This window comes from Peromyscus californicus, unplaced genomic scaffold (assembly GCF_007827085.1).
Source record: "Peromyscus californicus insignis strain IS unplaced genomic scaffold, ASM782708v3 Scaffold_8__1_contigs__length_139910024, whole genome shotgun sequence".
In the NCBI taxonomy this organism is placed as follows: Eukaryota; Metazoa; Chordata; class Mammalia; order Rodentia; family Cricetidae; genus Peromyscus; species Peromyscus californicus.
Window position 1 is genome coordinate 28,594,588 of NW_026294606.1, and position 25,847 is coordinate 28,620,434.

Below are 25,847 nucleotides of genomic sequence, written 5' to 3' on the forward strand. Positions count from 1 at the left end.
GTACCCTCCCCCAATACCTCAGTACAACCAGATGATCATGCACAAAGAAACTCAGCCCTAAAGCCAAGAATCCCTTTAACCAGTCTCCCACTGACCACAGAACACAGCAATCTGGAAATCCGAAATATTACAGGTCATCAAAATAATCATACTTAGAAAGACCTTGGATAAGAACTTTCAAGTCTCTAAGCCGAGCATGGCAATGGTGAGGATGCAGCCATTCTCTGGAGAATTAGAGAAAAGACAAGCCATTTAGACACCAATTCTTAGTTCTTGCAATTTTTCTCTCTCTACAAACAAAATAAATTGTAGCTTTGTCTTATGAGAGTGGAGACATGATTTCAGAAGACCCTCAGACATAAGATTAACAGTCTATAACTGTTAACAATCATTCCAGTATCAAACTGTATAACCACGTCTGTGTCTCTACGACAGTTGAGGTACATGCCACTGCTACAACATAATTATTAAGGCACTCACTTTCATGGATCTCAAATGTCTTGAGTTAGGAAATGAATAATGTCATCACCCAAATGCTAAGTGAATCACCTAAAACAAAATGAAAAGTCTGCACGGCTGTAAAATACAAAACAAAATTTTAACCCAGTTTTCTTCCTTACTATGACATTTACAGTGTTTATCACAAAAAACGCACAACTCTCCCTAGATACAGTAAAACTAATACCTATCTAAGATCATAGCATGCTGAAACTAAAGAATGTATCTTTAGTATCTCCATTGTGAGTCAGCGACAGTATCAACAAGTCATGAGACTGCTCTTTCAAAAGCAAACATGATTCCAGATGCAGGTCTAACAGTGTGACCAACACAGTCATCTACTAGAGGCTCATTTCCATGCTTCCTGCAGTATCCACAAAAATCAAGTAACCATTTTATTTACCAGAGATTCTTCACTCCAAATTACTAAAATTGTATCAATCAAGCAAGTTTTAAGATAACACAAAATTTAAGAATAAATCACCAAAACAAAAAGTACTTAAAAAAGGCAGCACTATTCTTAAAAGAACATGATGCTTGCCCCACCAATACGCTCAGAAATAATAAAGTGAACAAACTCTATGATATGGAGAAATACCACATGTTGCCTAAAACTATCAGAAAGATAAGAGATACAGAATCTAAAAACATTCAGTCATTCACTAAATGTTTACTGATCATCTGCAAGGTGTTATAATTACAGTGGTAAAGAAAACAGATACAGTCCTTTCCTCATGGAATTCACATACTGATGTAAGAAATCAATAGTAAGCCACTATAAGAATGGATAGATCCAAAATAGAGTTGCTTGTGTCCACCCTAACAACAATAAATAAATAAATAAATAAATAAATAAATAAATAAATAAATAAATAAATAAAGCTGAAAGGTTTTTTAAGGACAGGATCTTGGGCCCATATACCTGGTAACAAGAACTATCTATCACAAGGCATTCAGAACCACAACGTTATACAACAATGGGTGTGCAAAGATTTGTACCCAATAACTGTCTGTTCAACCTTGGACTGGTGTCAACCATACTATTGATTCTCTTCTCCCACCCTCCCACCCCAACCCCCACCCCCGGAGCTGAGGACTGAACCTAGGGCCCAAGTGCTCTACCACTGAGCTAAATCCCCAACCCAACACATCTTTTTTTTTTTTTTTTTTTTTTTGGTTTTTCGAGACAGGGTTTTTCTCTGTGTAGTTTTGGTGCCTGTCCTGGATTTCGCTCTGTAGACCAGACTGGCCTCGAACTCACAGAGATCCACCTGGCTCTGCCTCCCAAGGGCTGGGATTAAAGGCGTGTGCCACCACCGCCCCATATTATTAATTCTCTAATACCTTTGTAATTAATCTTCTGTAATTAACGTATTATTTTAAAACATCTATAAAATTTTCATTTACCCATAAAATTCTGTGTACTCCTTAAATTCATCTATGCTCCAATCAAAGTCATCAGCATACCCATCCCTTTTCACATGCTCCTAGCATCCAAGGCACAAATATTCAGCACTGCAAAGCTTCCTACTTATTAACAATAAATATAATTATTCTTCAGCAAGTCTCTGTGACACCAATAACCTATCATTATACAAACCTATCCTTTTAGACTGCAGAGTTAAGGGAAAGAATGAGGTATTAGAAGAAGTACTGAAACCATAAGGGTGTGATTTAAAGGACAACCAGGGTGCAGTTCACTCAAGACATGACATTTAATCTAAGTGATCCTGAATCAAGTGAAAACTGTCGGAGAAGAATGATTATTCCAGATAGAGGCTTTTGTGTACAAACATTCTTAAGTGAAAAGAAACTTAGTCTATGTGTTTACATAACAGATTTCTGTAAAACAACAAATGCATGAAAATATCCTAAAACTTTCTAAATAGCAAAGACAACTTCAAAATACACAGCAGTAAATTCTAAACCAAACCTTAGCAAAGCTGAAGCAAGAACAGTCAATTTTATTTTAGGCACAGTTATGTAAAATGTCCCCACAGGCTCATATGTGGGGGACAGCTGGCTCCCAGCTAGTGGTGCTGTTTAGGGGTTCTGGGGAATGTTTAAGAGGTGAAGGCAAGTGGGAAGAAGTGAGTGACTTGGGGGGTGTTGAATTACCATGACTGCCTTTAAGACCATTCATTTTCAGGACCTAGGCAGTGTTCAGAAGGAAGGACAGCTCAATTCAATCAAATTCATAATCAACTAAATATCTGTCGAATTCACAGCCAACAATAAGTCGAATTCACTCAATTTTCACAGGTGAATCAGTTAAGAGTTTAGATTGATTAGTTCATTCAACCATTGATGTTCATTGATCAAATACCATGTGCAAAGCTAAATGCAAAATTTTGGGGAAATGATGGTAATCAGAGACAGTCTCCAACCATTCTCAAATCTTCAGCCTAATAGCCAAGAACAATACTAATCGAATAACCACATAAAGAAGCATGCAACTCTGGCAAGACTACTCTAGTGAATTTTGTTGTTTCTTACAATAAACAACCACCCCCCACCCCCGGCTTCACTACCTGCATTTCAATGTATGTAGCCTATACCAACATACTCATCCCCAACTTTCACACCTACCCACTGAGAGGAGCTGTACTCACCTTGCCTCTAAAAGTTAGGCAGGTGACTCAAACTAAATAAACATAACCCTGTCCCTAAGAATGGATTGCCTCAGAGATGGATGAGCATGCATATAGATGAAGACAATGGATGAAAAGAATGGACTGGTGGGCACCCCTTCTCCACAAGTAGAAACAAGCACCCAAGAATTGTTGGTGGTAAAAACCAAGACAGGTTGCAAACCTAAGGATTCAGCAGACATTGGAAAAGACTTGTTAAGAAAAAGAACAAAACCAGGTCTTTGGCAATGCCACACAAACCAGCCAACAGTAAGGCTTCATCTGGACTCTGAGCCCTCATGCCATAGGAGTCAACAAAACCACTGCAAAGGTGTGAATCTGCTTGATTTGGCTGTCTGGGGCAACTGCAGTCACTCTCAGTTGAAAAACACTTCCCAATTCTGAGGCACACTGAAGAGGAAGATCTGCTTCACTTCAAGAAGGTAAGTTCACACAGTATCTCTTAACTGAGAGAAGAAGGAAGAGTTGCCAGGTCGCTGGATTAGCTGTGGCACAGGTCCAGAGCAGAGAAGGAAGAAGTTCCAAAGAACCAGAAAATCACATATTAAAGTAACAATGGATGGAGCAGGCTGGAGAATCACTTGGCCAGGGACAACAGGACCTTGCAGGCTGTGCTGAGAGTTCAGACTACATCCCGAAAGTGCTGTAGTGTTTCAGGAGGAGACAGAATGATAGACATGACTGTCTATCGTGTAATAAAAATAATTCATATATATCTAAAGAACAGACCATGGACTGACCCTGTAACAAACAGTTTCTGTTCAAACAGCTCGCAGGGGCACAGAAAAAGATAATGAGGAAACACTACAATCAGTACTTGAGAACACTTCTCAGCAAGGTTCAGAGTAGAAGGGCATCCAACCTCGGCTTGGACAAGTCTAGCAGCCCCAGGCAGGCTTACAAATGACAAATCAAAAACTGTTTACTTAGGGCCTTTAAAAAGTTGGGACTTCGGATGGGGACTTAGCTCAGTGGTAGAGCGCTTGCCTAGCAAGCACAAGGCCCTGAGTTCAATCCTCAGCTCCCAAAAAAAAAAAAAAGGTTGGGACTTCACAGCCTGGTGGTGAAGGCCTGTAATCTCAGTCAATCTGGAGGCTGAGACAAGATGATCATATGTCCAAGCTCTTCCTGGGCTACAGAGTTATTTCCAGGCAAACATGAACAACTTAACAGACACCTGGCTCAAAACAAAAGATATAAAATACAAGGAGATACAATTATTTGTGTGTATTTATTTGTATAAGTACAAATACATAAATACAAAATAAAATACAAAAAAAAAAAGCTGATGATAAAACTTAATCTATGCACCTTGAGGGTACTACACAGGGCCCTGAGTTCATTACTCAGAATTCACACACACACACACACACACACACACACACACACACACACACACACACACACACACAAAGAAGGGACTTGTCCTGGGTGGTTTTCTGGTCAACTTAACAGAAGCTAGAGTCATCCAAGAAGAGGGAATCTTGAGAAAATGCCTCCATAAAACTGGCCTGTAGACAAGTCTGTCTAGCATTTTCTTGATTAATGACTGGTGTGGAAGGGGCCAGTTCACTCTGCTTGATGCCACCCCTTGGCAGGTTGTCCAGCCATGTACAAGAAAGCAGGTTGTATAAGCCAGGAGGAGCAAGCCAGTAAGCAGCACTCCTCCATGGCCTCTGCACCAGTTCCTGCCTTCAGTCTTGAGTCTATAAACTGTGAACTGAAATATATCCTTTCCTCCCCAAGGGAGGTCTTAGTCTCTATCACAACAAAGGAAACCTCACTCAGACAAAACTACAAGAAGCTCTTCAAACCCAGCTCTATAAAGTAAAGTCACCATCATACTTAGCTCTCAGGGCACCCAGAAGCCTATGCAAATGGAATTTGCAAAGGACTTAAGGTTATGGGTGCTCAGGGAAAGGCACTTGTTTTAAAAATGCCTGGGAGATTAAAAATACATAGTTCTGCCTGTCATAGTTTGGATCTGTAATGCCCCACAAAGGTGCATGTGGTAAAAGACTTGGACCTCAGGAAATACTATTGGGAGGTGATTGAACCACTGATGGGTGCTCTGCATGCTGTGAATGCGTTGTTCCCATTGGTTGATAAATAAAACGCTGACTGGCCAGTAGCCAGGCAGGAAATATAGGCAGGATAAACAGACAAGGAGAATTCTGGGAAGAGTCAGGAGTTGCCAACCAGACACAGACGAAGCAAGATGTGAAGACAGAACTGAGAAAAGCCACGTGGCTAAACATAAATAAGAATTATGGGTTAATTTAAGTGTAAGAGCTAGTCAGTAATAAGCCTGAGTTAATGGCCGAGCAATTTTAATTCTAAGTGATTATTCTGTAAGTGGCTGCAGGACTGCGGACCATGGGAGGCAGGTGGAACCAGGAAAACTTCAGCTACAAACCACAAAGAGGAGCCTAGTGGAAAGTTTTAGGACACTGGGATATGTCTCTAAAAGGATCATGGGATACCAGTCCTCTCCTTCCTTCCTCTCTTTTTTATATTCCACCTTGTGCTTACTGTGCCGGCTAATTTTATGTCAACTTGACCCAACCTAGAGTCATTAGAGAGGAGGGAGCCTCAATTTAGGAAATGCCTCCACAAAATGCTGCTCTAAGCAAGCCTATGGGGAATTTTCTTAATTAGTGATTGATGGGAGCCAGCCCAGCACATGTGAGTTGGGTCACCCCGGTGCTGGTGGTACTGGGTTCTATAAGAAAGGAGGCTGAGCCATGCATGAGGAACAAGCCAGTAAGCAGCACTCCTCCATGGCCTCTGCAACAGCTCCGGCCTCCAGGCTCCTGCCCTGCTTGAGTTCCTGTCCTGTTTCCTTCAATGATGAACACTGATTTGAAAGCATAAGCCAAATTAATCCTTTCTTCCCCAAGTTGCTTTGATCATGGTGTTTCATCACAGCAATAGTAACCCTAAGACACTCCCACTATGATATGCCTCCAGAGACTTAAAACAAAGTCATTCAGTCATGACTACAATCTCCAAAACTACAATGCAAACGAAACCCTCACTCTTTCTAACCCAATTGTTTCGTGTATACCGTTTCAGCAACAGAAAGCTGACAGAGAACCCGTGTCTCAGAAACCTCAGGAAGACAGTGTGCTAGATGCTAACCTTTCTCCAACAGCACTACTTCTTAACTTACTTTCCTCAAGAATTATTGTGAAGATAATTTTCCCAATAAAGTTATCCTCATTAACTAAAGCTAACTCTGTAGTACTGTCTGCCAATATTACTGTAATCCATTTCACAAAAAGCAGACAGGCTCTTATTACTCTTAAACATTATTAGTTAACTCAAGTAACAAGTGCACACACATAATAAGTTTACCAAGCTAAATTGCTTCCATTGTGCTCAGTAAATAAATGTTTGGCTAATAAGTTATGAAATATTAAATCACATAAAAATATTCACTACGATGGCAAAGACATTATGAACTCTATGTATAGACTCTGGTTAATCAGTCTCCGGTATAATTTCAAAAACATATTATCCTACTGAGAAATCGGTTATTATAATATCACAGACCTACGGGCTAAAGGTGTAGCACCATGATAGAGCACTTGCCTTGAATACCCAGGTCCCTAGGTTTGATCCACAGCAGCAGAAATCATTCAGTGAACTAAGTGTTAAGGACATTAAGACCCTGAGCTAGTATTTCTCCAGGGACTGACAAACAACAACAAAGTCAGCACTACAAATCTCAAGTGTTTTCTGAAAAGAACCAACTGATAGGCACAAACAGGAACTGACAACTCATAGACCTCATTGAAAAGAGCCAATCACAACTTCAAATTTATCTTTAGAAAAATTACCAAAATGGGATGCTGGTAAACTACTTAGCAAGGCTCAAATAAGAGAAAATAAGCCAAATAATTAATAGCTATTATTTTTATCACAGTTAGTTTGTTTAATACATCATTCTCAAATGCAAGAAACAAAAAAACAAACCATAATAGCTATCCTCCATGCGTATTAATAAAAAGGTGACAGTACTCTGTAACAAAGTATTACCACTGTCAAAGAATCTTCACATTGATGGTGACTTTGGGCAAGGAAATATGGTTTCCTTCCAAAAGGAGAAATTAATTGGTTAAAAAATAAGAATCCTGCACAAGTGACTGACAGTTTCATTATTGCTGCCCACAAGCCAGTGAACCTAATCACCAAAGAGGACAGGACAGATTTTCTTAAATTTATTTGAGAAGATGCTCTACAGAAATGTCTCACACACACACACACACACACACACACACACACACACACACACACACACAGAGAGAGAGAGAGAGAGAAAGAGAGAGAGAGAGAGAGAGAGAGAGAGAGAGAGAGACTTAAGACAACAAATATTTTCTGTTTGAAATGTAAATATATCATAAAATACAAAAAAAAGCATACAAATCAACAATTCAGAGTCTCAATACTTACAGGATTTCCTTTACAGAGGAGTTAATTTTACAAGTATAAGAGGATCCAACTAAATTTAAATTCAAATGTGACTAAAATTTACCATTATCCAAAAAAAAAAAATTAATCAGAGTTGGCAAGATGACGAAGTAGGTAAAAGAGCCAGCGGCCAAGTCTGACAACCTAGGCTCAAACCTTGGGACCTACAGGGTAGGAGAGAACCAACTTTTAAATGTTGTCCTCCACAGCGCACAAGACCACAGAGACACACACATATAATAAATAGAAACAAATTTTCTTTAAAAAAAAAAAAAAAAAGAGAGAGAGAGAGAGAGAAATCAATTCGATTTCAAATTCCCTAAGCTGGCACAAGAAGATCATCTGTATGAAGTAAGGGAGCAAGCAGTATAGCTGGACAGAATACATCCTCAGCCAAAGGCCATTACAGCCCATTTTCTAACAGCCTGGTCCTGGCTAAATCATCTACTCTCCCAGGTTCCCTTTCCTTAGAGGTAAAAGCTGTTCCCTTTGCTCATGGACTAATTGGCTAAGATCACATGAGGGTTCAGATCCTCTAATGTCTTCTCACCGGATCCCCTTACCCTGAGCTCTGGAAAGAAGCTATAATTATATGCTCTCTAGCCTCATAATAAAGGCTTATAATTTATCTTCCCCAGATAAAGAGAACATTTCCTCCTCTAAGAAGAAACCACCACAACCACACATCCAAATTCTCTGCCCTCAAGGCCCAGCTGAAATCTGAATCCTCCCCAGCCAACCAAACATTACCTTAAAGGTCCTAATTCTTAGGGTTCAGTGTTTCCCTACCCCAGCAATATCCAGTGCCCAGGGAATGCAGTCCTAGCTACAGGATAGGCGTCGAGGATGGACATGACCTCTCCTTGAATAGACCCAACATCACATAACCAGCACTTCCTCGGCAACCTTTGTGCTTTCTAACCCATATCACAATTACATACAAACGCACTCAAACCATAAATATGATCTGCAGCCCTAAGTCACTACGAGAAGCAGGCTAGTCAGCTTCCTGATAAATATACAGATAAAGAACAAAGCTTGCAGAGCTCCTGGAGTACAGAATTTGAAGTCTCAGGATATGAAGGGTTCTAACAGGCCCAGGCATGGCAAACATGGCACCAACAGGTCTTCCAATCCCCTTTCTCTCCTCCCCCTTCCCCAGACCTTGCTAACCCATCAGATTACATTCCTAAAGTGAGCAACTAAGGTCCATTCCCTATCTGGTTACTTTCTTATGCTCGACTCATCCCTGAGGCTGAAGACCAAGATCCAACTAGAAAACATTAAGGACCAACAATCAACATTCAGTATTTGGTTACATTGACTAACATGTCCAATCAGGACTTACCAACGCTTCCTAGCACAGTCTCCGCTTTTCTCCTTAAAAACCACTCCTCCAAAAAACACCTGCTACTGTTTTTGCCAGATCCAGAGGCAGCCACCCCTACCCTCCCACCCCCCATCCCTGTTTGTCCCCCATGGTAATAAAATCTCCTTGGTGCTGAGAATATGGTGTCTGGGTGTGTTCTGGGCTAACTCTGAGGCTCCTTCAGGATAGAACAAGTCGCCAGTACCTTGTTAATGAACTCCACTGGGTCAAAACATTCTACTTGCTGCTACATAGGGGAAAGAAATAACTTAATTCGAAAAGGGGAAATATAACTAAAATAAAGCTGATACAGGGCTAATCACTTCTGTAGTCTGACAGGGGAACCCTACTTCCCACCTTCAGCTAGTCCAAACCACAGAAAGGTGGATACACAAATTGTGTCCACCTCCTTCCATGCCTTAATCAGGAACTACAATGTCAAACTTCCCACACTCATTTTCCAACTGCCTTCTATGATGGTGTCTCCCCTCAGGTCAGGGTCTTAGTTGAGCTAGGTGTGGTGGTGCACACCTGTAATTCTAGCACTCGTGAGGTAGAGACAAGAGGATCTTCACATGTTTGGGGAGAGCCATGTTCCACATAGTGAGGTTCAAACCAGCAAGATTATATGGCAAGACCTTGTGGGGAAAGAAAAAACACCAAAACCCAACAAACAACTGAAGAACACGGATCACAAAGATCTAGCTACACTTCAATGTTAGAAAAAGGCATGGCTGCAGTTTGTAGCAGGCTTTCTTTTGGGCCACCAATCAGCCCCCCAAATCATGACATAGAAACTTATTATTAGTTGTAAATGCTCCGCCTTATCTCATGCTTGTCCCAATAGCTCTCATAACTTAAATTAACCTGTTTCTCTTCATCTACATTTTGCCTCGGGGCTTTTTTACCTTTCTTTCATTCTGTATGTCCTACTCCAAGTCTGGCTGGCTGGTGGCTGCCTGGCTGCTCCCTGGCCTTCTCCCTCTCTTTCTCCTCATTGTCTCTTCTCCCTCTCTCGAGCCCCGATTCTTCCTCCTACTTCTCTCTGCCCGCCAGCCCCAGCTATCCCTCACCTGCCTAGCTAGCTTATAGAGACCAGCATCTTAAAGGGGCAGGCCCATGATCTAACAGTATGGAATACAGTAATTCCATATAAGGTGACTCTACAATATAAAACTTCCTTTATATATCATTGTTATATTTAATTGTAAAGATAGTAAATGGCTTTACATTGCTTCAAAAAGCAAGAAATATTTACTGTCAAGAATTATGGTATTCTTAACTCAGTATTAAAGAAAATGTTTACATTTTGAGGACTAAATGACAGTGGATACGTACCCAATTGTTTGTAGTTATTATCTAATAAAACCTTGTTCTAAAATAGAATGACAGAACACATGAGTAAGGTCCAGTCTCAGCCTCTGGGCCAATTCTACCTAGAATCTCAGTAGAGTTGTTGCATTTAAAAAGTCACTTCTGAAGTGAAGATGAGCAAAACAAAGATTTAGTTTGGGAAAGTGATTTTTTTAATTAATCCTTCAAGGCAATGATAGCCAACAAAAGAAAAATCACAAAATAAAGTATGTTTATAAAGACTTGGAATAGCGTTAACGAATGTTAATTGTTACAGCAATTATAGTAGTTTATTTGAACAAAGAAAAAGAAAATGGCGTGAGAATCAGGCAACTCCCAAACCAAAGCAGGTTCTAGAACAGTAACAGTGTGATGATCTGAAAGCATTTACAGAAAATGGAAACAGCACTGAAAATGCCATTGGAGGTAACATAATCAACTAGTCGACAGCTTGCAACTTCATTGCAAGTTACTGAATTGGTTATAGGACCTCTTGAATAATGTTTAATTACTATGATTAAAGTCTACATTAGTCTATTGTGTCCACTGGTGGTACCCAGGCTGTATCCATAGCCTCTGACAAATCTGACGAGTAACACTAAGACCCTATCAATTTCCTGATCTTAACCACTCCTTGAACTGACAGGTCTACTACCCAAACTATTTTAACTCTGCAAATTCTGTTAGCTGTATTTGATCACAACAAAGATATTTAGATGTGCACGTTATTGTGCACATTAGTAACTAATTCCCTTGTAATTAGGCACAAACTCCACACACTTCACAACAAAGATATTTAGATGTGTACGTTATTGTGCACATTAGTAACTAATTCCCTTGTATTTAGGCACAAACTCCACACACTTCCAAGATGAAAGTACAATACAGCAGAAATGTATTCCCCACTCCTTTTTGACAAGTCAAAACAATTTAAATATTTTTCATTCTTATTCTGGTAATTTTGTTTATCTGTAACTTGCAATGTGTAGTTTTTACTGGTGCCCTATATTTTATATCAATAGCAACCAATAGTTTATTACCTCAAGAGAACACAGCTCTGTTCTCACTCTGTAACAATGTGAAAACCTTCCTTATGGTCTTCAGCTAGTTAAGAAATTACAAAGAAAAACTCAACAATATTAATAGATCTCATTAAACCTGAGGCAATGACCTGACCAAACAGCAAGGGAGCAATACTGAGACACATTCTGTTAATGTTTATTAAAAAATTAAATTTTAAATATTTATTTATGTATTTTATGTAAGTTTTGTCTCATACATAAACGGCCAGCCTGGGCTACAGAGTGAGTTGGAAAGGCGCAAAGCTACACAGAGAAACCTTGTCTTGAAAAACAAAAAAAAGCAAAAATAAATAAATGAATTTTAAAAGCCTGTTTTGATTAGGAGAAAATCAGAGAGCTTAAAAGTATTTTTTATAAAAGCACTGTATCGTCAATACTTTTAAATGTCACTGTATCATGACTAATAGGTTTGTTTGTTTTTTAGATTCAAGGACAACAGGTTGCAAGCACACTAAAGAATTCTCTGCCCTAATGTTCCTGAAAATACAAGTTGCTTTGCATAGAGCACACATCATTTCAAAACTAGATACACCAAAACAGATGAGAACGGATGTTAATTTAATCGTAGTCTTATCGTTTAAAATTACTTCTTAGCCGGACGGTGGTGGCGCACGCCTTTAACCCCAGCACTCGGGAGGCAGAGGCAGGTGGATCTTTGTGAGTTCGAGGCCAGCCTGGTCTACAGAGCAAGATCCAGGAAAAGGCGCAAAGCTACACAGAGAAACCCTGTCTCAAAAAACCAAAAAAAAAATAAAATTACTCTTTACTGTTTGGGGGCGGGGAAGATTAAAGAAAAGGCTTGTAGCAACGTCGTTATATAAAACCAGATTCGAAAACTAATATCAGGGCTTTCCAAACACAGTAACCAGAACCAGCAGAGGCTTCTCTTCGCACAGCCCTAAGATCAAGGACCAGAACAAAAAACTTTACTACTTTAGCAAGATGGTCTGTAAAATCTGAATTCTGAGGGGGCGGGGGTGGGGGTGGGAGAGAGACACCATCAAGAGAAAACTTTTTGCCTTGGGTCTGAAATGATGCCTCGGAAATCCCTCAGTCCCAAGGGATACCTAATTAATCATGACATCTAAAGTCCAGACTTTTAGCGTTTTTGTTTTTGTTTTAAAAACACACTACAAAACTGCGCGCTTAAAAGTAAAAACAATAATAATAATAATAACAACCAAGAATTGCATGGTGTCCCACGTCTGTAATTCCAGCACTCGGAAGGCTTCGAACGAAAGCTCAGACAGTCTGGGCTACAAAATGAGACCCTGTCTCCAAAAATAAAAGGTAAACAGTACAAAAGTCCAGACCCTCAATGACTATCCCGGAAACGGGAGAAAGTCACAGCCAAACGCCAAGTGCACAACAAATCGGCGACTTGACACCTCCAAGCAGCGGCAAGGGCAGCACTCACCCAGCATTCACCGGGGAAACGCAGACCGCGGGCGTTTCGAAGTCAGCAGCGCGACCACACACTCGCTCTGCAGTCTCTGAGCTCAACCTCTCGCTTAGCATCCACCGTGCGCGCTGGGCGCCGCCATCTTGACGGAAAGAGGTCCGGGCCCGAGGTCCCTGCGCCGCTCGCCCAGAGAGAAGCCGGTGATCCAGGAAGTCGCTAGCTAGTCAACTCCGCACCTCTGGAGCTGTGTCCCCCCAACCAAGATGACGCCGATTATCTCAGGCTGCCGATCAGGCCCAGGCAAAGCAAACTCACCCTCTCAGTCGCGCACAGCGGGTCAGGCAGCGCTCAAGACAGCCTCACCGGGCAGGGGCGGGGCAGCGGCGCACGCTTCGTAACCCGGGCAACCGGGCCTGGGCAGGTGTAGGGGGCGTGGTGTCCGGAGACGCCAAGGTCTCGGCCCCGCCCCCGAGCGGTTCGGCGGAAGAGTGCAGGCTGAGGAGACTGCCAGCCGCGGAGTTCGAGTCCGTAAGCGTCCTCCGGAGGAGTGTGCCTGGGCCTGGACGGCCGGGCCTCCTGCCGCTGGACCAGCCTGTGAGGAACGCGGAGCCTCCCGGACGCGGGCGCCTCCCCTTAGGTGCCCGCCGCCCTGCCTGCGCCGCCTCCTCGCGCACGGGACTCTTTCCCCAGGCCGCGAGTCAGGCGGAGCCGCTGCTTCTGCTTTCCAGCGTGCTTTTTGCATCGTTTGACATTTGGGGTTGAGTTAAACCCGGGCCGCCCTCGAAGAAGGACCCGTTTGTTTTTTGTTATTATTTTTTGTGTGTTTCCAACATGGCAGCCTCCAGCCGCGCACAAGTGTTAGATCTGTACCGGGCGATGCTGAGAGAGAGCAAGCATTTCAGCGCCTACAATTACAGGTGACCCGGGGGGAGCGCCGGGAATGGGATGCCCAGGTCTGTCTCTAGGGGTCGCGGAACAGGCGCCCGCAGCTTGGGTTAGTGACAGGCTCCTCTGCTGTGACGCGCACGTGCAGCTGTCCACCCCCAGGTGTGACCCTCGGAGCCCGGGAGGGGAGGAGCCAAGGACTTGCCCTTCAAGTCCTGGGACATCTTCCCTGAACTGACTGACACCCAAGCTGGTGCTTTAGGACCCTTGGCCAGTGTCTTGTTTCTGCGATACGAAACGATGGACGTGAAGCCGCGAGTGAGAAAAGTTAGGACAAGCAAACATGTGCGGTACATGAAACTTTCCTTGAGAATACGACTGGAAGCAGTCGCTCATGACCACGTGGCCGCAAAGCTGAAGGCTTGCTCTAGGTCCCCCTTTCATTTACACCGGTGTATTAATTTGCGACTCTGGGGCCAGGGACCAGAGCAGCGTTTCTGAACCTGTGGGTCAAGACCCCCTAAAATGACTCTTTCACCAGGGTTGCTTAAGACCATTTGAAAACACAAATATTTACATTATGATTCATAGCAGTAACAAAATTACAGTTATGAAGTAGCAACAAATAATTTTATGGGGGGGGGGGGTCGCCACAACATAGGAACTGTATTAAAAGGTCACAGCATTATGAAGGTTGAGACAGTGAATTAGAGGATAAAGGAGAGGGAGCGGGTACTTATACAAGGAGTGTTAAAGGTAAGAGGAGTTGCTAAGCCTTCAGAAACTGAAATGTTAGTTTATCCTACCTCACCAGACTGAGATCTTCCCTCTAGGTCCTAGAGTCTGGGACCTATTACAGCAAGAAAACAAGAGCATCAGTTCTTCAAAAAAGAAATTTAAGTTATACATAAATGCACAAAAATCATGCATTAATGGGGTGCCATGTGTGTACCTCACGTTCATGCAATAAAACTTTTACATTTTTAAGCCAGCCCATTTTTTCCATGCCTGGCCCATTCCACTACTTGTATATGAGACCCTTATACTTGTTAGGAAGTTCTCCACCTCAGAGCCCCCACCTTCTCATTTTCTACTTCTTTGGAACTTCTGACCCACCATTTCGGTAGAGCCTTCAGGGTTTTCCTGAGATGTGGTGTCTTACTGACTAATTACCTGAATCCTCTGAGACTGAAGCATACTCCTAAGAACAAGAATCGGATGGAACCAGCTCATTTTTCTTTAATGGGTTACTTATTTACAGTTACTTCCCAAGTGTTCAGATTACTTCACAAACTAGTCTTCACTTTTTATCATTTCAGACATTATTGATGCCATACCCTTAGATAACTGACTAGGCTATGGTGTCCTGGTGTCCGCTAACTCCTGAAACAGACCTGGTTCTAGGTGCACCCTCCTCTAGAAATTGAGCTGCAAGGTCCTGTGATGGGCAGGCCATGCACAACCTCATTCTGTGGAGGGATGCACCAAATATCTCCAGCAGTAATTCATCTTTTAGAAACCTACTGAGAAATTATACTTGTCCTGTCAACTTGAGAACAGCATTGGTTGTGCTAGTGAGCTCATACCCACTAAAGACATGGTTAAATGAAACATGGTTTTACTTGATGGAAGATAAAGGATATAAACACTAAACCTACAGATTGATGTTCCATAAATACCTACTGCTAAGTACTTACAATTGATGGAATACAGGAAATTTGGAAGTAAATACTTGGAGTGTTCCCCACAGTCTAAAAGATGTTCTGTCTCAAGAATAAACATGGAAGGAATAAACAGAGACTAGGTCACACTAGAGGGCATATCTGGGAACAGATTGTATAAAACACAGGAAGCAGCCCTCAACAGAGTTTGTAACCTTGGAGTTACTCGGCCTCTGAGATTCAGTTTTCTTCATGGCAAAACTAAGTCATTGGACTAGACAGCCTCTTAAGGGCCCTTCATTTCTAAACTTCCATCTGGAAGTGACTTAAAAGCCGATCAATACAACAAACGTTTTCCAAGTCCCTAGGAGTAAACCGAAAATCCTTGGCTGTGCCTAATAGAAATGTAAAACTGAGCTTCAGCATAAGCAACTATATGCTGATAAGCACCCTGAGAGTAGTCTGTGCCTCACACCAGATGTGTTTTCCACGGAAATCTAGTGGTCACTTTTACCAGATATCATTTACCCAAAACCTGAGAACCCTGCCTGCATTATCATTATGTCCCACGAAAATAAATCTTGCTTCCTATAAAATATATCTGCTTCTCTAATTCCCTATAGAACTCAAAAATAACTGCTTCCCTCCTCTCTCAACTGAACACTGTTTGTCATCATGGCAATCACTGAGAGTATCCATTGATCACTTCCATGTTTTCTGTTCTTTATGTCTATTAGCACAATTATTTTGGAAAACCTCATGAGGTACTGTTTTTATGAACTAAACAAAACCAAGCACTAGAGACGCTAAGCTATCAAAAGTCACGAAGCTGATGCTAGATAACCAATCCAGAGAGCATTGTTGAGCCAGGACATGGTGGGGCACAACTGTAATCCTGACACTCAGGAAGCAGGAAGATGAGTTCAAGGCCAGCCTGGTCTATACAGCAAGTTCAAGGTCAGCTTGGGTTACATGATCCTCTGTCTCAAAAATGAAAAAAAGGCAATAGTGAAAAATTTGTAAAGAACCCAAAAGTTTTGATGTCTAAAGTAATCACAGTGCTGAACTATTTTGTAAGACCTGTACCTAGGCCTCATTTCAATATCGTGGGCAGGTTTCATCCCATCACCAGCAAGCCTCACTCACACGCCCTATGTTCTTTATTGTTTCTTTCTTTCCTCCCTCTCTCTTTATCTCTCCACCTCTCTCCTTCCTCCCCCTCTTCCCATGGCTCAAGAGCTGGGATTAAAGGCTTCTACCAAAAGGCAGCCACTTGTCATTTCTTAAATGTACCGTGTTCTTCAGTCCTCAGACCTTTGAAAGTCCTCCTCTGTCTAGCATATCCCTTATCACCCCTACCCTGAATGCCTTCTCTTCCTTAAGATATTGTAGTTATGACCTCTGAATATTCCTTTTCCATTCACTTCATTGCACAGCCTCCACCACAGACAATTCTTTTACCACCACCAAGACATCCAAACAGACTTAGTGCTTCCAGAAAACCTCTGAAGCTTCCTTTCCCCAACACTAAATCAGGCCCCAGAAATACAAAGGTGAGCGCTTTGGACTTGGCAACCCATGTTCTCTCAGTAGCTAACAGGAAGGGTTTTTGCAGCCTATTGTGATAGAAGCTTGGGCAGGGTGTAGAATCAGCTGGAGGACCTCCCAGACATTGGCATCAGATCAGCTGCGAGCAGAGTAGCATAAACTCAGGTAACTACAAGCAGAATATTGCAGCTCAGATGACAGACATACCAGGGCTTGTAGTCTCCACTGTGGAACCTGGGTTTTGTCTTAGCTGAGAAACAGCCAAGCCACCCTATTGCGATTTCAAGTTGTTAAGTGACAACCAAATCTGAGGATTAGGTAAGTTCCTTTGGGCAGCAGGATAAGAGTATCTTGAGCTAGAAGCTAGAAGTAAAGACATTAGTAGGAGTTGATTGTAATAGTGCAGAAGAGAAATTAGAGAACATAAGAAAACAGACTTTTGTAGGAAAATATTAGAACTCTGATGATGCAGTCTTAGTCACTATTCTATTGCTGTGAAGAGACACCATGACTAAGGCAGTTCTTTAAAAATAAGCATTTAATTGAGGCTTGCTTACAGTTTCAGAGGGCCAGTCCATTATCATCATGGCAGGGAGCATGACAGCACACAGACAGACATGGTGCTGGAACAGTAGCTGAAAGTTCTACATCATGATCCCTTGGCAACAGGGAGAGAGAGACTGGGCCTGGCCTTTGAAACCTCAAAGCTCACCTACAAGGCCAACAAGTACTCCAATAAGGCCACACCTCCTAAGCATTCAAATGTATGAGTCTGTGGAGGCCATTCTTATTCAAACTACTACAGGCACCAAAATAACATCAACTTGGGTCTAGAGTATGGGTCAGGTTAAGCTAAGGCCCAGAAAAGGGGAAACAGATGCCCTGCCATTAACTGACTAAAACAGTAAAGAAATAGCTGGTCTGAAGAGATCTTTCACTAACTTTGGGAATGTCCCCAAGTAGGAATGGAGCCCAGAGCACCCTGCAGAAGCAGGTAATCACAGCCTGCACCTCAGGAGCCCCAGCACCCAAACAGCCTGAGCCACCATATCCTTGTGGCCCTGGGAGAGTCTCCAGCATGCTCTGTCCTGCACTTTCTCTTTTTTAACATTTAAAAATGTAGACTTTAACAAGTGTGATCAGGTCAGCTTGTGGAGAAGCTGACATAGAAAAGTTGGAGATACAAGTGACCATCCAGAGTTTCTATACCTGATTCATTTTGCAGAATATTTGTTAAGGTGGTTTAATGTACAATTTTTCATTTATTGTTTTGAAAGACCTTTATTGTAAAGTTATGCTTTTATCTGATGAAAAACAGCAGTCACAATGATCATTCTGGACCTTCATCTTAGATAAATTCCATTTCCCTTTTTTTTTTTTTTTTTTTTGGTTTTTTTCGAGACAGGGTTTCTCTGTGTAGCTTTGCGCCTTTCCTGGAACTCACTTGGTAGCCCAGGCTGGCCTCGAACTCACAGAGATCCACCTGGCTCTGCCTCCCAAGTGCTGGGATTAAAGGCGTGCGCCACCCCCCCCCACCCCCCCCCACCCCCCCACCCCGGCAAATTCCATTTCTTCTTGGGACAATGGTTCTCTTTGTATTTCCAAGATACTGTTCATATTATTTCTGCATTTCTGGTAGCCCCTAATGCATCAGCAAATGTTGGGATATACTTTTGAATGCTGTGATGTTATAGAAGAGTGAGAGGGTAGCCCAGCTTACCTCAAAGCTTCTGAGGCATTAAGTTTAGGATCGTCTCTTCAGTCAGGGAACCTTATTAATGGAGCATGTGTCTTAACTACTGGCACAGCCCCACTGGCTGACACCATCTTATGCCTGTCATGACCCTTATGCCCTGCACTTCTTAATAGATACAGGAATGATTCACTGCCTCCTTTTCCCATATGCCCACAGATCAAGAACCAGAGTGAATTGGAATGAGCCTGTCAGGAGTCATACTAATACCAACCGAACCTTTCTAAAACAAGGATAAGGAGGTGGCTCAGTGCATAAAGTGCTGAGAAAGCATGAGGCTCTGAGTTCAGATCCTAAACACCCAGGAAAAAGTCAGATGCAGTAGCAGACAAATGTAGTCCAAGCGCTGGTGAGGTGGAGACAAGAGGGCCCCTAGAATACACGGGTTATCCAGTCTAGCCAGGTGCTAAGCTCCAGGTTAAGTGAGACACTGTTTCAAAATCTGAAAAAAAAACAACTAAAGGAGACCCTGTAACATCAGCCTCTGGCCTGCATACATAACAGAGCAGAAAGAAAAAAAATAGGTGAAAAAGAAGGCCTTGATGCCAAATAGTCTTTCCCCCTTAGAACAAACTGAGAAATTCCTAATAGTTCTTCAACTCTTTGTGTGTGTAAGTGTAACTACAGGGCCTGAGAATAGATAGAATCTAAACATAAGATGGCCATGCTAAAAAAGATTGTGGTATGGTTGTGCATAAGGACAACTTCAGAAACTAGCAGAACTAACAGGAAATATGTGCCTGAGTGCTGAACTGTAGCATATAGTGGTTTCCAGGGGACACTTCCCTAATGATGATTTGGCTGCCTCTTGTTACACTGTTGTAAAAATATGCTTCCATAACACTGTGATGCTCATTTCAACCCTTTGGGCATAACTCAGCTCCATTTTGATCTTAATTCTGTGTATCATTTCTTCCTTATAAACTTATATACACTGCAGTGCCCTTTGTTTCTATAAAGGTATCTTCAGCCCTCCAAGGGTAACCTTGTCCTTATTGTCAAACCACAGCCTCCTGCTACACAGCAGTTGCTAATAGTGGGAAACTCCATCCCTCTAGTCTTTCTCACCTCTCCCTCCTTAACTGAATTAGAGCTCCCCAGAGCCCACCCAAGTGCCATCAGGTTAGTGAGTATATTGTTCATGGTGTATTTGCTGCTGTTGCCTTCCTTGTCTGGGTGCTAAGGATCAGACTCAGGGCCTCCACATGTGACAAGCTCACACTCCACCCTGCTTTACAGCCCTCACCTCTGATGTGTTCTTAAGATTGTTAGGGTTTTTTATCCACTTCAGTTTAAAAAGGGAACTCCCTTTTTTCCCCTCACTTTAAATCTTGAAATAATGCTTTTAAGACATAGGTAAATCATTACTTACTGGAGAAGACATAAGATTCTCTTTTAAACAGCCAATTAAAAATTTTACTTTGAGGCCGGGCGGTGGTGGCACACGCCTTTGATCCCAGCACTTGGGAGGCAGAGGCAGGCGGATCTCTGTGAGTTCGAGGCCAGCCTGGGCTACCAAGTGAGTTCCAGGAAAGGCGCAAAGCTACACAGAGAAACCCTGTCTCGAAAAACAAAACAAAAAAAAAAAAAAAAAATTTTACTTTGAAATGCTGAGCAAATCATACATCTTGGTGAAAACTACCTTTTGTGTTGCAAGTTGTACAAAAGCATAGTTTTTAAAAGAAAACCATTGCTTTATTAAATTTTCTAAGTTCCTTGCAAATTGTGCTTTAATATTTATTCTGAGTTCATGCAGTTGAGTTCATGCATACATAGCCTGTGGCACTTTAAGAAGAATCCTTGTGCTGGCCCTTTTTGTGGTATGCCACAGACAACTGGAGGCAATTCATGTGTGCTTAAAAATGATTGCTTAAATTTGTGAAATATTAATTATAACTAAATGTGGCTGGGGTTTCAAAAACTGATATTTTTTCTTATAGTTGCTAAATTTGCCATATTGTGTGGATGTAATTCTGAACGGTTTTATTAAATAAGAAACACAGAGCCAAATGCAGAGTTAAAAGCCCCAGAGGTCAGAGAGCAGTAGCTAAGAGCTGAGACCAAGACCGCCTTCTTACCACCTGATGCTGCTGCCGTCCTTCCCCTGAGAAAGAGACCTACTTCCTGTGTGTCTCTTTTTATTGACTTTCTCTTCTGCCTTCTCATTGGTTGTAAACCCAACCACGTGACCTCCTCGTCACTGCCTGTCTATACAGACCTCCAGGTCTCTATGGTTGGTATTGAGATTAAAGGCGTGTCTTTCCATGCTGGTGGTGTCCTTGAACACACAAAGATCTGCCTGTCATGTGATCGGAATTAAGGGTGTGTGCTGCCAGACTTCTGCTAAATGGCTTGCTATTAGCTCTGACCCCCAGGCAACTTTATTTATTAACATACAAATAAAATCACATTTCAGCACAAATAAAATATCACCATAATATTGGTTAATGATTTTTGAAAAATAAGTTAAAATTACATAGTTATTTTGGAGGTACTTTGAGAAGATTACATCCATCAGCTAAATTTGGGGATAGAATAAGTGCATTCATTTTTACTCTAGACTAGATGATAGGAGGAAGTAATTTGAAAGTGTTAGAGGTGGAACTGGAGATGTAGCTCAGTTGGTAACGTTTTCCCAGCATGCACAACATGCTGGTTTTGATCCCCAGCACAACATTCAAAAAAAGTAGAAGGATGCAGTGTGATTCCTTGTAATTTCAACACTTAACATGTGGAGGCAGGAGGATCAGAAGTCCAAGATCTCAGCTACGTAGCAGAATTCAAGCCCACATTGGGATACATGAGACCTCCAAAACAAAAGTATTAGATCTATGTGTGTCATTGCTGATTTTTTTTTGCCTTTGAAAGTATCTCCAAGTTATATTTATTCTATCTATACTTCAACTTAGCGTTTCTACCCTAATATTAAAAAACATACTATAAAATGAAATGTTATTTAAAAATAATAAGTGAAAGAATCAAAGCAAAGAGAAAATAGAGGTAGAGAATAAAGAACAAAAGACTACAATATGCTATTCCAAGTAAATAAGATGCTTGTTAAGTGTCTTAAAGGTATTCTGCATTGTAGTCAAGTAATACCATTTGTTTACAAACCATTCTGTTTGAAAATGACAGTAATGAAATAATAGGATTTTGACTGCCTTTCACAATCCAACAATAACAAAATATAGACTTCGCTAAGGAAGAAGGGTCTTCTATGCCATACCTCTTATCCTGTATGACACTTTTCCTGTCCTTGAACTCCACTCCATTAAATATAGATTTTTACGTTTTTCTTGGCGCTTATTTACTCAATTAACTGGTACCTAGTAAATTTAGTAAAGTTTTACCCGTTAGAAACCACAGTAAGTAGTAAAATCAGATAGGGTGCATGAACCAAGCTATGAATTTGTAGATTTGTAGAGCTCAGTTAACAAGAGACCAGTCCTCAGAATATTGTCTGATCAGTAATCAAAATACTGGAACAGGGTTCATGCAACCGGGTCTCCATTGCTTATTTTAAGAAGCAGAATAAGAGTTACCAAGATCATGTTAAAATGGTATTGCTGTGGCATCTTAATATCTGTACAGTTGATGAGCCCTCAGAGTTCAAGAGAAATGAAATCATAGCTCAAGCTTTTGAATTTGCCTTTACATATTGTTTTTTGGCATTATGACTGAGTACCATGAATGAGGCAGTCTTAAACACGTAGACACTTTTTCTTGTCATTGTTGCCTAATGTAGTGGTTCTCAACCTTTGTGTCGTGACACCTTTGGGGGTTGAACAACCATTTAAAGGAGTCACTAAGACCATCAGAAAACAAAGATATATTACAATTCATAACAGGAGCAAAATTACAGTTATGAAGCAGCAATGAAAATAATTTATGGTTAGGATTCACCACAACATGAAGAACAAAACAGTATTAAAGGGTCACAGCATTAGGAAGGTTGAGAACTACTGGCTAAAAGAATACAACAACTATTCCACAGCATTTACATTTAATTAACTATCAGGAGCCATCTCGGGATGATTAAAGTATGTAGGAGGATATACTTAAGGCCTATGAAATAGTGTACTATTTCATATAAGGAACTTAATGTTCAAGCATTGATGGAATTAGATATGGGAACGTGGAAAGTACTACACTGGGATCCTGCAGACACAGGAAGATTCCCTTACATACAAATTGGTGACTATATAGTTATCACTAATAGTGGTAGGCCACCTCTCAAATTTGCCATACTCAATGGTCTTTCAGCAACTCAGTTAAATCTCTTGAATCGTCTTTTGTATGAAGTGGTTTTGTTTATTTGTTTTTCAATCTAAAAATAGAACTTTGCTATTGTAATTTATACAACTTCATTATGACACTTGACCCTTCATTCACTAACTGATTATTAGGTACCTCCCATTGTCTGGACTCAGCTCCTGGCTGAGGATATAGAGATAAATAAAACTTACTCTTTGCCCCAGAGATGCTCACAGTAAGTTCAGTGTATAGACTGATATGTTCACTGAAGACAGTATGGTAGCATTTGATCAGTGAGGGGATGAACTGGCCATTACAGAAACAGAAAGGCAGCACAGCCCAACTTGAAAAGGAATTGAGGTTGGCTGACCCAAGCCATAGAGGGTTAGCAGGAAGTCACTGGTTAAAAGAGGTGGGAGTAGAGAGGACAAGTGTGAACACCAGTGTCACTGGTGGCAGACCTAAGTCCTGAGAGACATGTCTTGCAAATATCACAGAGTACACTCTGAGAAGCCTGGAGTGCTCCAGGACAGTGACCCCACATGACCTGATGCAGTTATGAGAACTGGTGAAGTCAAATAGAGGAGACTGCAGCCAGTGTTAGACAGATTTTTTTTCCTTTATGAGGACACTCAAAAATTATCAAAAGGACATATACAAGCCAATGACATGATGGTTTGTTGTAATCAAATGTTGTACAGTAGCAATAATTATATATGCTATACTTTCATACTATTGGCAGTACAGTGGGTGTTCACACCAGCATCACCACAATTATGGGAGTAACATGTGGCAGTACAATGACATCATCATGGCTACCATGTCAGTAGACCTCAGTATTGTGGAGCTTGGGTATAATCTTGTGGGACCTCAGTGTATATGCAGTTGGCATTGACTTGGGTGTCTGATACAGCACTCGTCACTCTTTTGATATGGGTGTTAACTTCATCTTCAGCCCTCTCTACCTTCTCTCACTTTTCTTTCTCTAATTATGCATTATATGTGTTGGTGTTATTAATCTGCCTGTTAATGTTCATCAGTTCTCATTGACTTGATTGATCTGTTCTCAGTAATTATTTGTTTTATTTAATAAATGGCTGCTGCCACATTCAGTGCTGTTAATGTATTACCCTTATATTTTAGTCTTTTGTTCCTAGGGTAGTTTTTGAAGTGTGTTTAATTCTCCATTTAGCTTGGTTTATTCAGTTGTTTATATTATCCGTTTATTATAGATGGTGAACATCACTCTTTACTATGCTCATTTAATGACTTCTTATGGTTTTTTCCGTCTATCCATGCAGCCATTTTCATTAAATAATTATCTCTCTCCCACATCCAATGGCTAAGTAAGAAACATCCTGTTTTACCAGAAACTACTTCTATAGGCAGAAATGTCTCATCTGAAATTATCTTTACCTTTGACTAATCAAAAGGCAAAATTAAATAAACAAGTATTTCCTTATAGACAGATTGGTATTAGACACAACCACTGATCCCAGGGCTGTCCAGTCATCCTTCATTAGTTCAGCAGCTTGTTACTGAGCACTCAAGTGACATGGAGTTTGGAGGATGGGATCCTTCTCCTGACAACACAGATGGAACTGGTGCAGCACAGTGCTGCACCTCCAGGCTTGAATACTGACTGACGTAGTGAAGATGTCATTGTCTGCTTATTGGCCCTGGGCTTGACCTGGGAAGGAAGGAAAGCCCCAGTAGGTGAACAGTAGCCTAGAGCTCCCCTTTAACTAGCAGCCTTCTGTGAGTAGTGCTCTGCCCACCCACAGTTTTTCAACTGCAGCCAGCCTCTGCATCTGACTTGGTCTTTGAGTCATCCCTGTACCTCCTACCACATCAGACCTACCACACAAAACTGCTATGAACATACAGTCATCCAGGACTCCTCTGCTGTGCGATGTTCTGTATGGCAAATGTGTTGCTGATTAGTCAATAAATAAAACACTGATTGGCCATTGGCTAGGCAGGAAGCGTAGGCGGGACAAGGAGGAGAATAAAGCTGGGAAGTGGAAGGCTGAGTCAGAGACACTGCCAGCTGCCACCATGACAAGCAGCATGTGAAGATGCCGGTAAGCCATGAGCCATGTGGCAAGGTATAGATTAATGGAAATGGATTAATTTAAGCTGTAAGAACAGTTAGCAAGAAGCCTGCCACGGCCATACAGTTTGTAACCAATATAAGTCTCTGTGTTTACTTGGTTGGGTCTGAGGGGCTGTGGGACTGGCAGGTGATAGAGATTTGTCCTGACTGTGGGCCAGGCAGGAAAACTTAAGCTACACTCCTCCCTAGCCCCTGTTGCTTACAGTCTCCCTGGATCCTTCTCGGGCACATCTCCCTACCCTTGGCTCCCCACCTTAGCCATTCCACCCTGACTTCTCACCTAGATATCTGCTCCTGTATGCTGCTATTCATCACCTATGTGCCTGTTCTCCTCTCTGTGAGGTTTCTAAACTGCACTGGCAACCTCTTCATCTGTGTGGTATACACCTAGCTAAGTGTAGCCACCAGATAATTTCTGTTAAGACCTCATGAGAAGCAGAAGAGATCTGAATTGGAACCCAAAACTCCAGTTCCTCTCCCCTTTATTTAAAAGAATCTGTGTAACTTTTGGAAGTTAATTCATGGAAAACTCTAATGTCACTTACCTGCCCTCTCTCCTCCTATTCTTTGGTCAGAGCAAACTCTTGCCTGTTCTTATGGTAATGTTGCCTTTGTGTGATCACATACTGATCCCTACATTTTGTACGTCCTCCTTCCTTTAGCCAATCCCTGACATCACTTAGAATTCTGCTAATAGACCATTTCAGAGGAAGCTCTGCAGCCTCCCACTGCACTCTGCTCTCTTTACTAAAAAGTCATAGCTCTAAGTCTTGTCCTTTCTCTTGGAATAAAGACCCAAACC

At 41.7% G+C, this 25,847-nt stretch overlaps 2 protein-coding genes across 5 annotated transcripts in view; one reads left to right on the forward strand and one right to left on the reverse strand.

Annotated features, from left to right (window-relative positions):
* The window catches only part of Fars2 (phenylalanyl-tRNA synthetase 2, mitochondrial), a 456,192-nt gene extending 443,090 nt beyond the window's left edge, over positions 1–13,102 (reverse strand). The window contains exon 1 of one of the 4 annotated variants that reach the window (XM_052729750.1): positions 12,844–13,102. The gene's annotated coding sequence lies outside the window, so the exon portion shown is untranslated. The remainder of the gene's footprint in view (positions 1–12,843) is intronic. The other 3 variants (XM_052729748.1, XM_052729747.1, XM_052729751.1) reach the window with 3 other exon arrangements.
* Positions 13,103–13,297: 195 nt separating this feature from the next.
* Positions 13,298–25,847, forward strand: part of Lyrm4 (LYR motif containing 4) — a 41,987-nt gene continuing 29,437 nt past the window's right edge. The window contains exon 1 of the mRNA XM_052729753.1: positions 13,298–13,745. Coding sequence (XP_052585713.1) covers positions 13,660–13,745 — 86 coding nt within the window. The 5' untranslated portion in view covers positions 13,298–13,659. The remainder of the gene's footprint in view (positions 13,746–25,847) is intronic.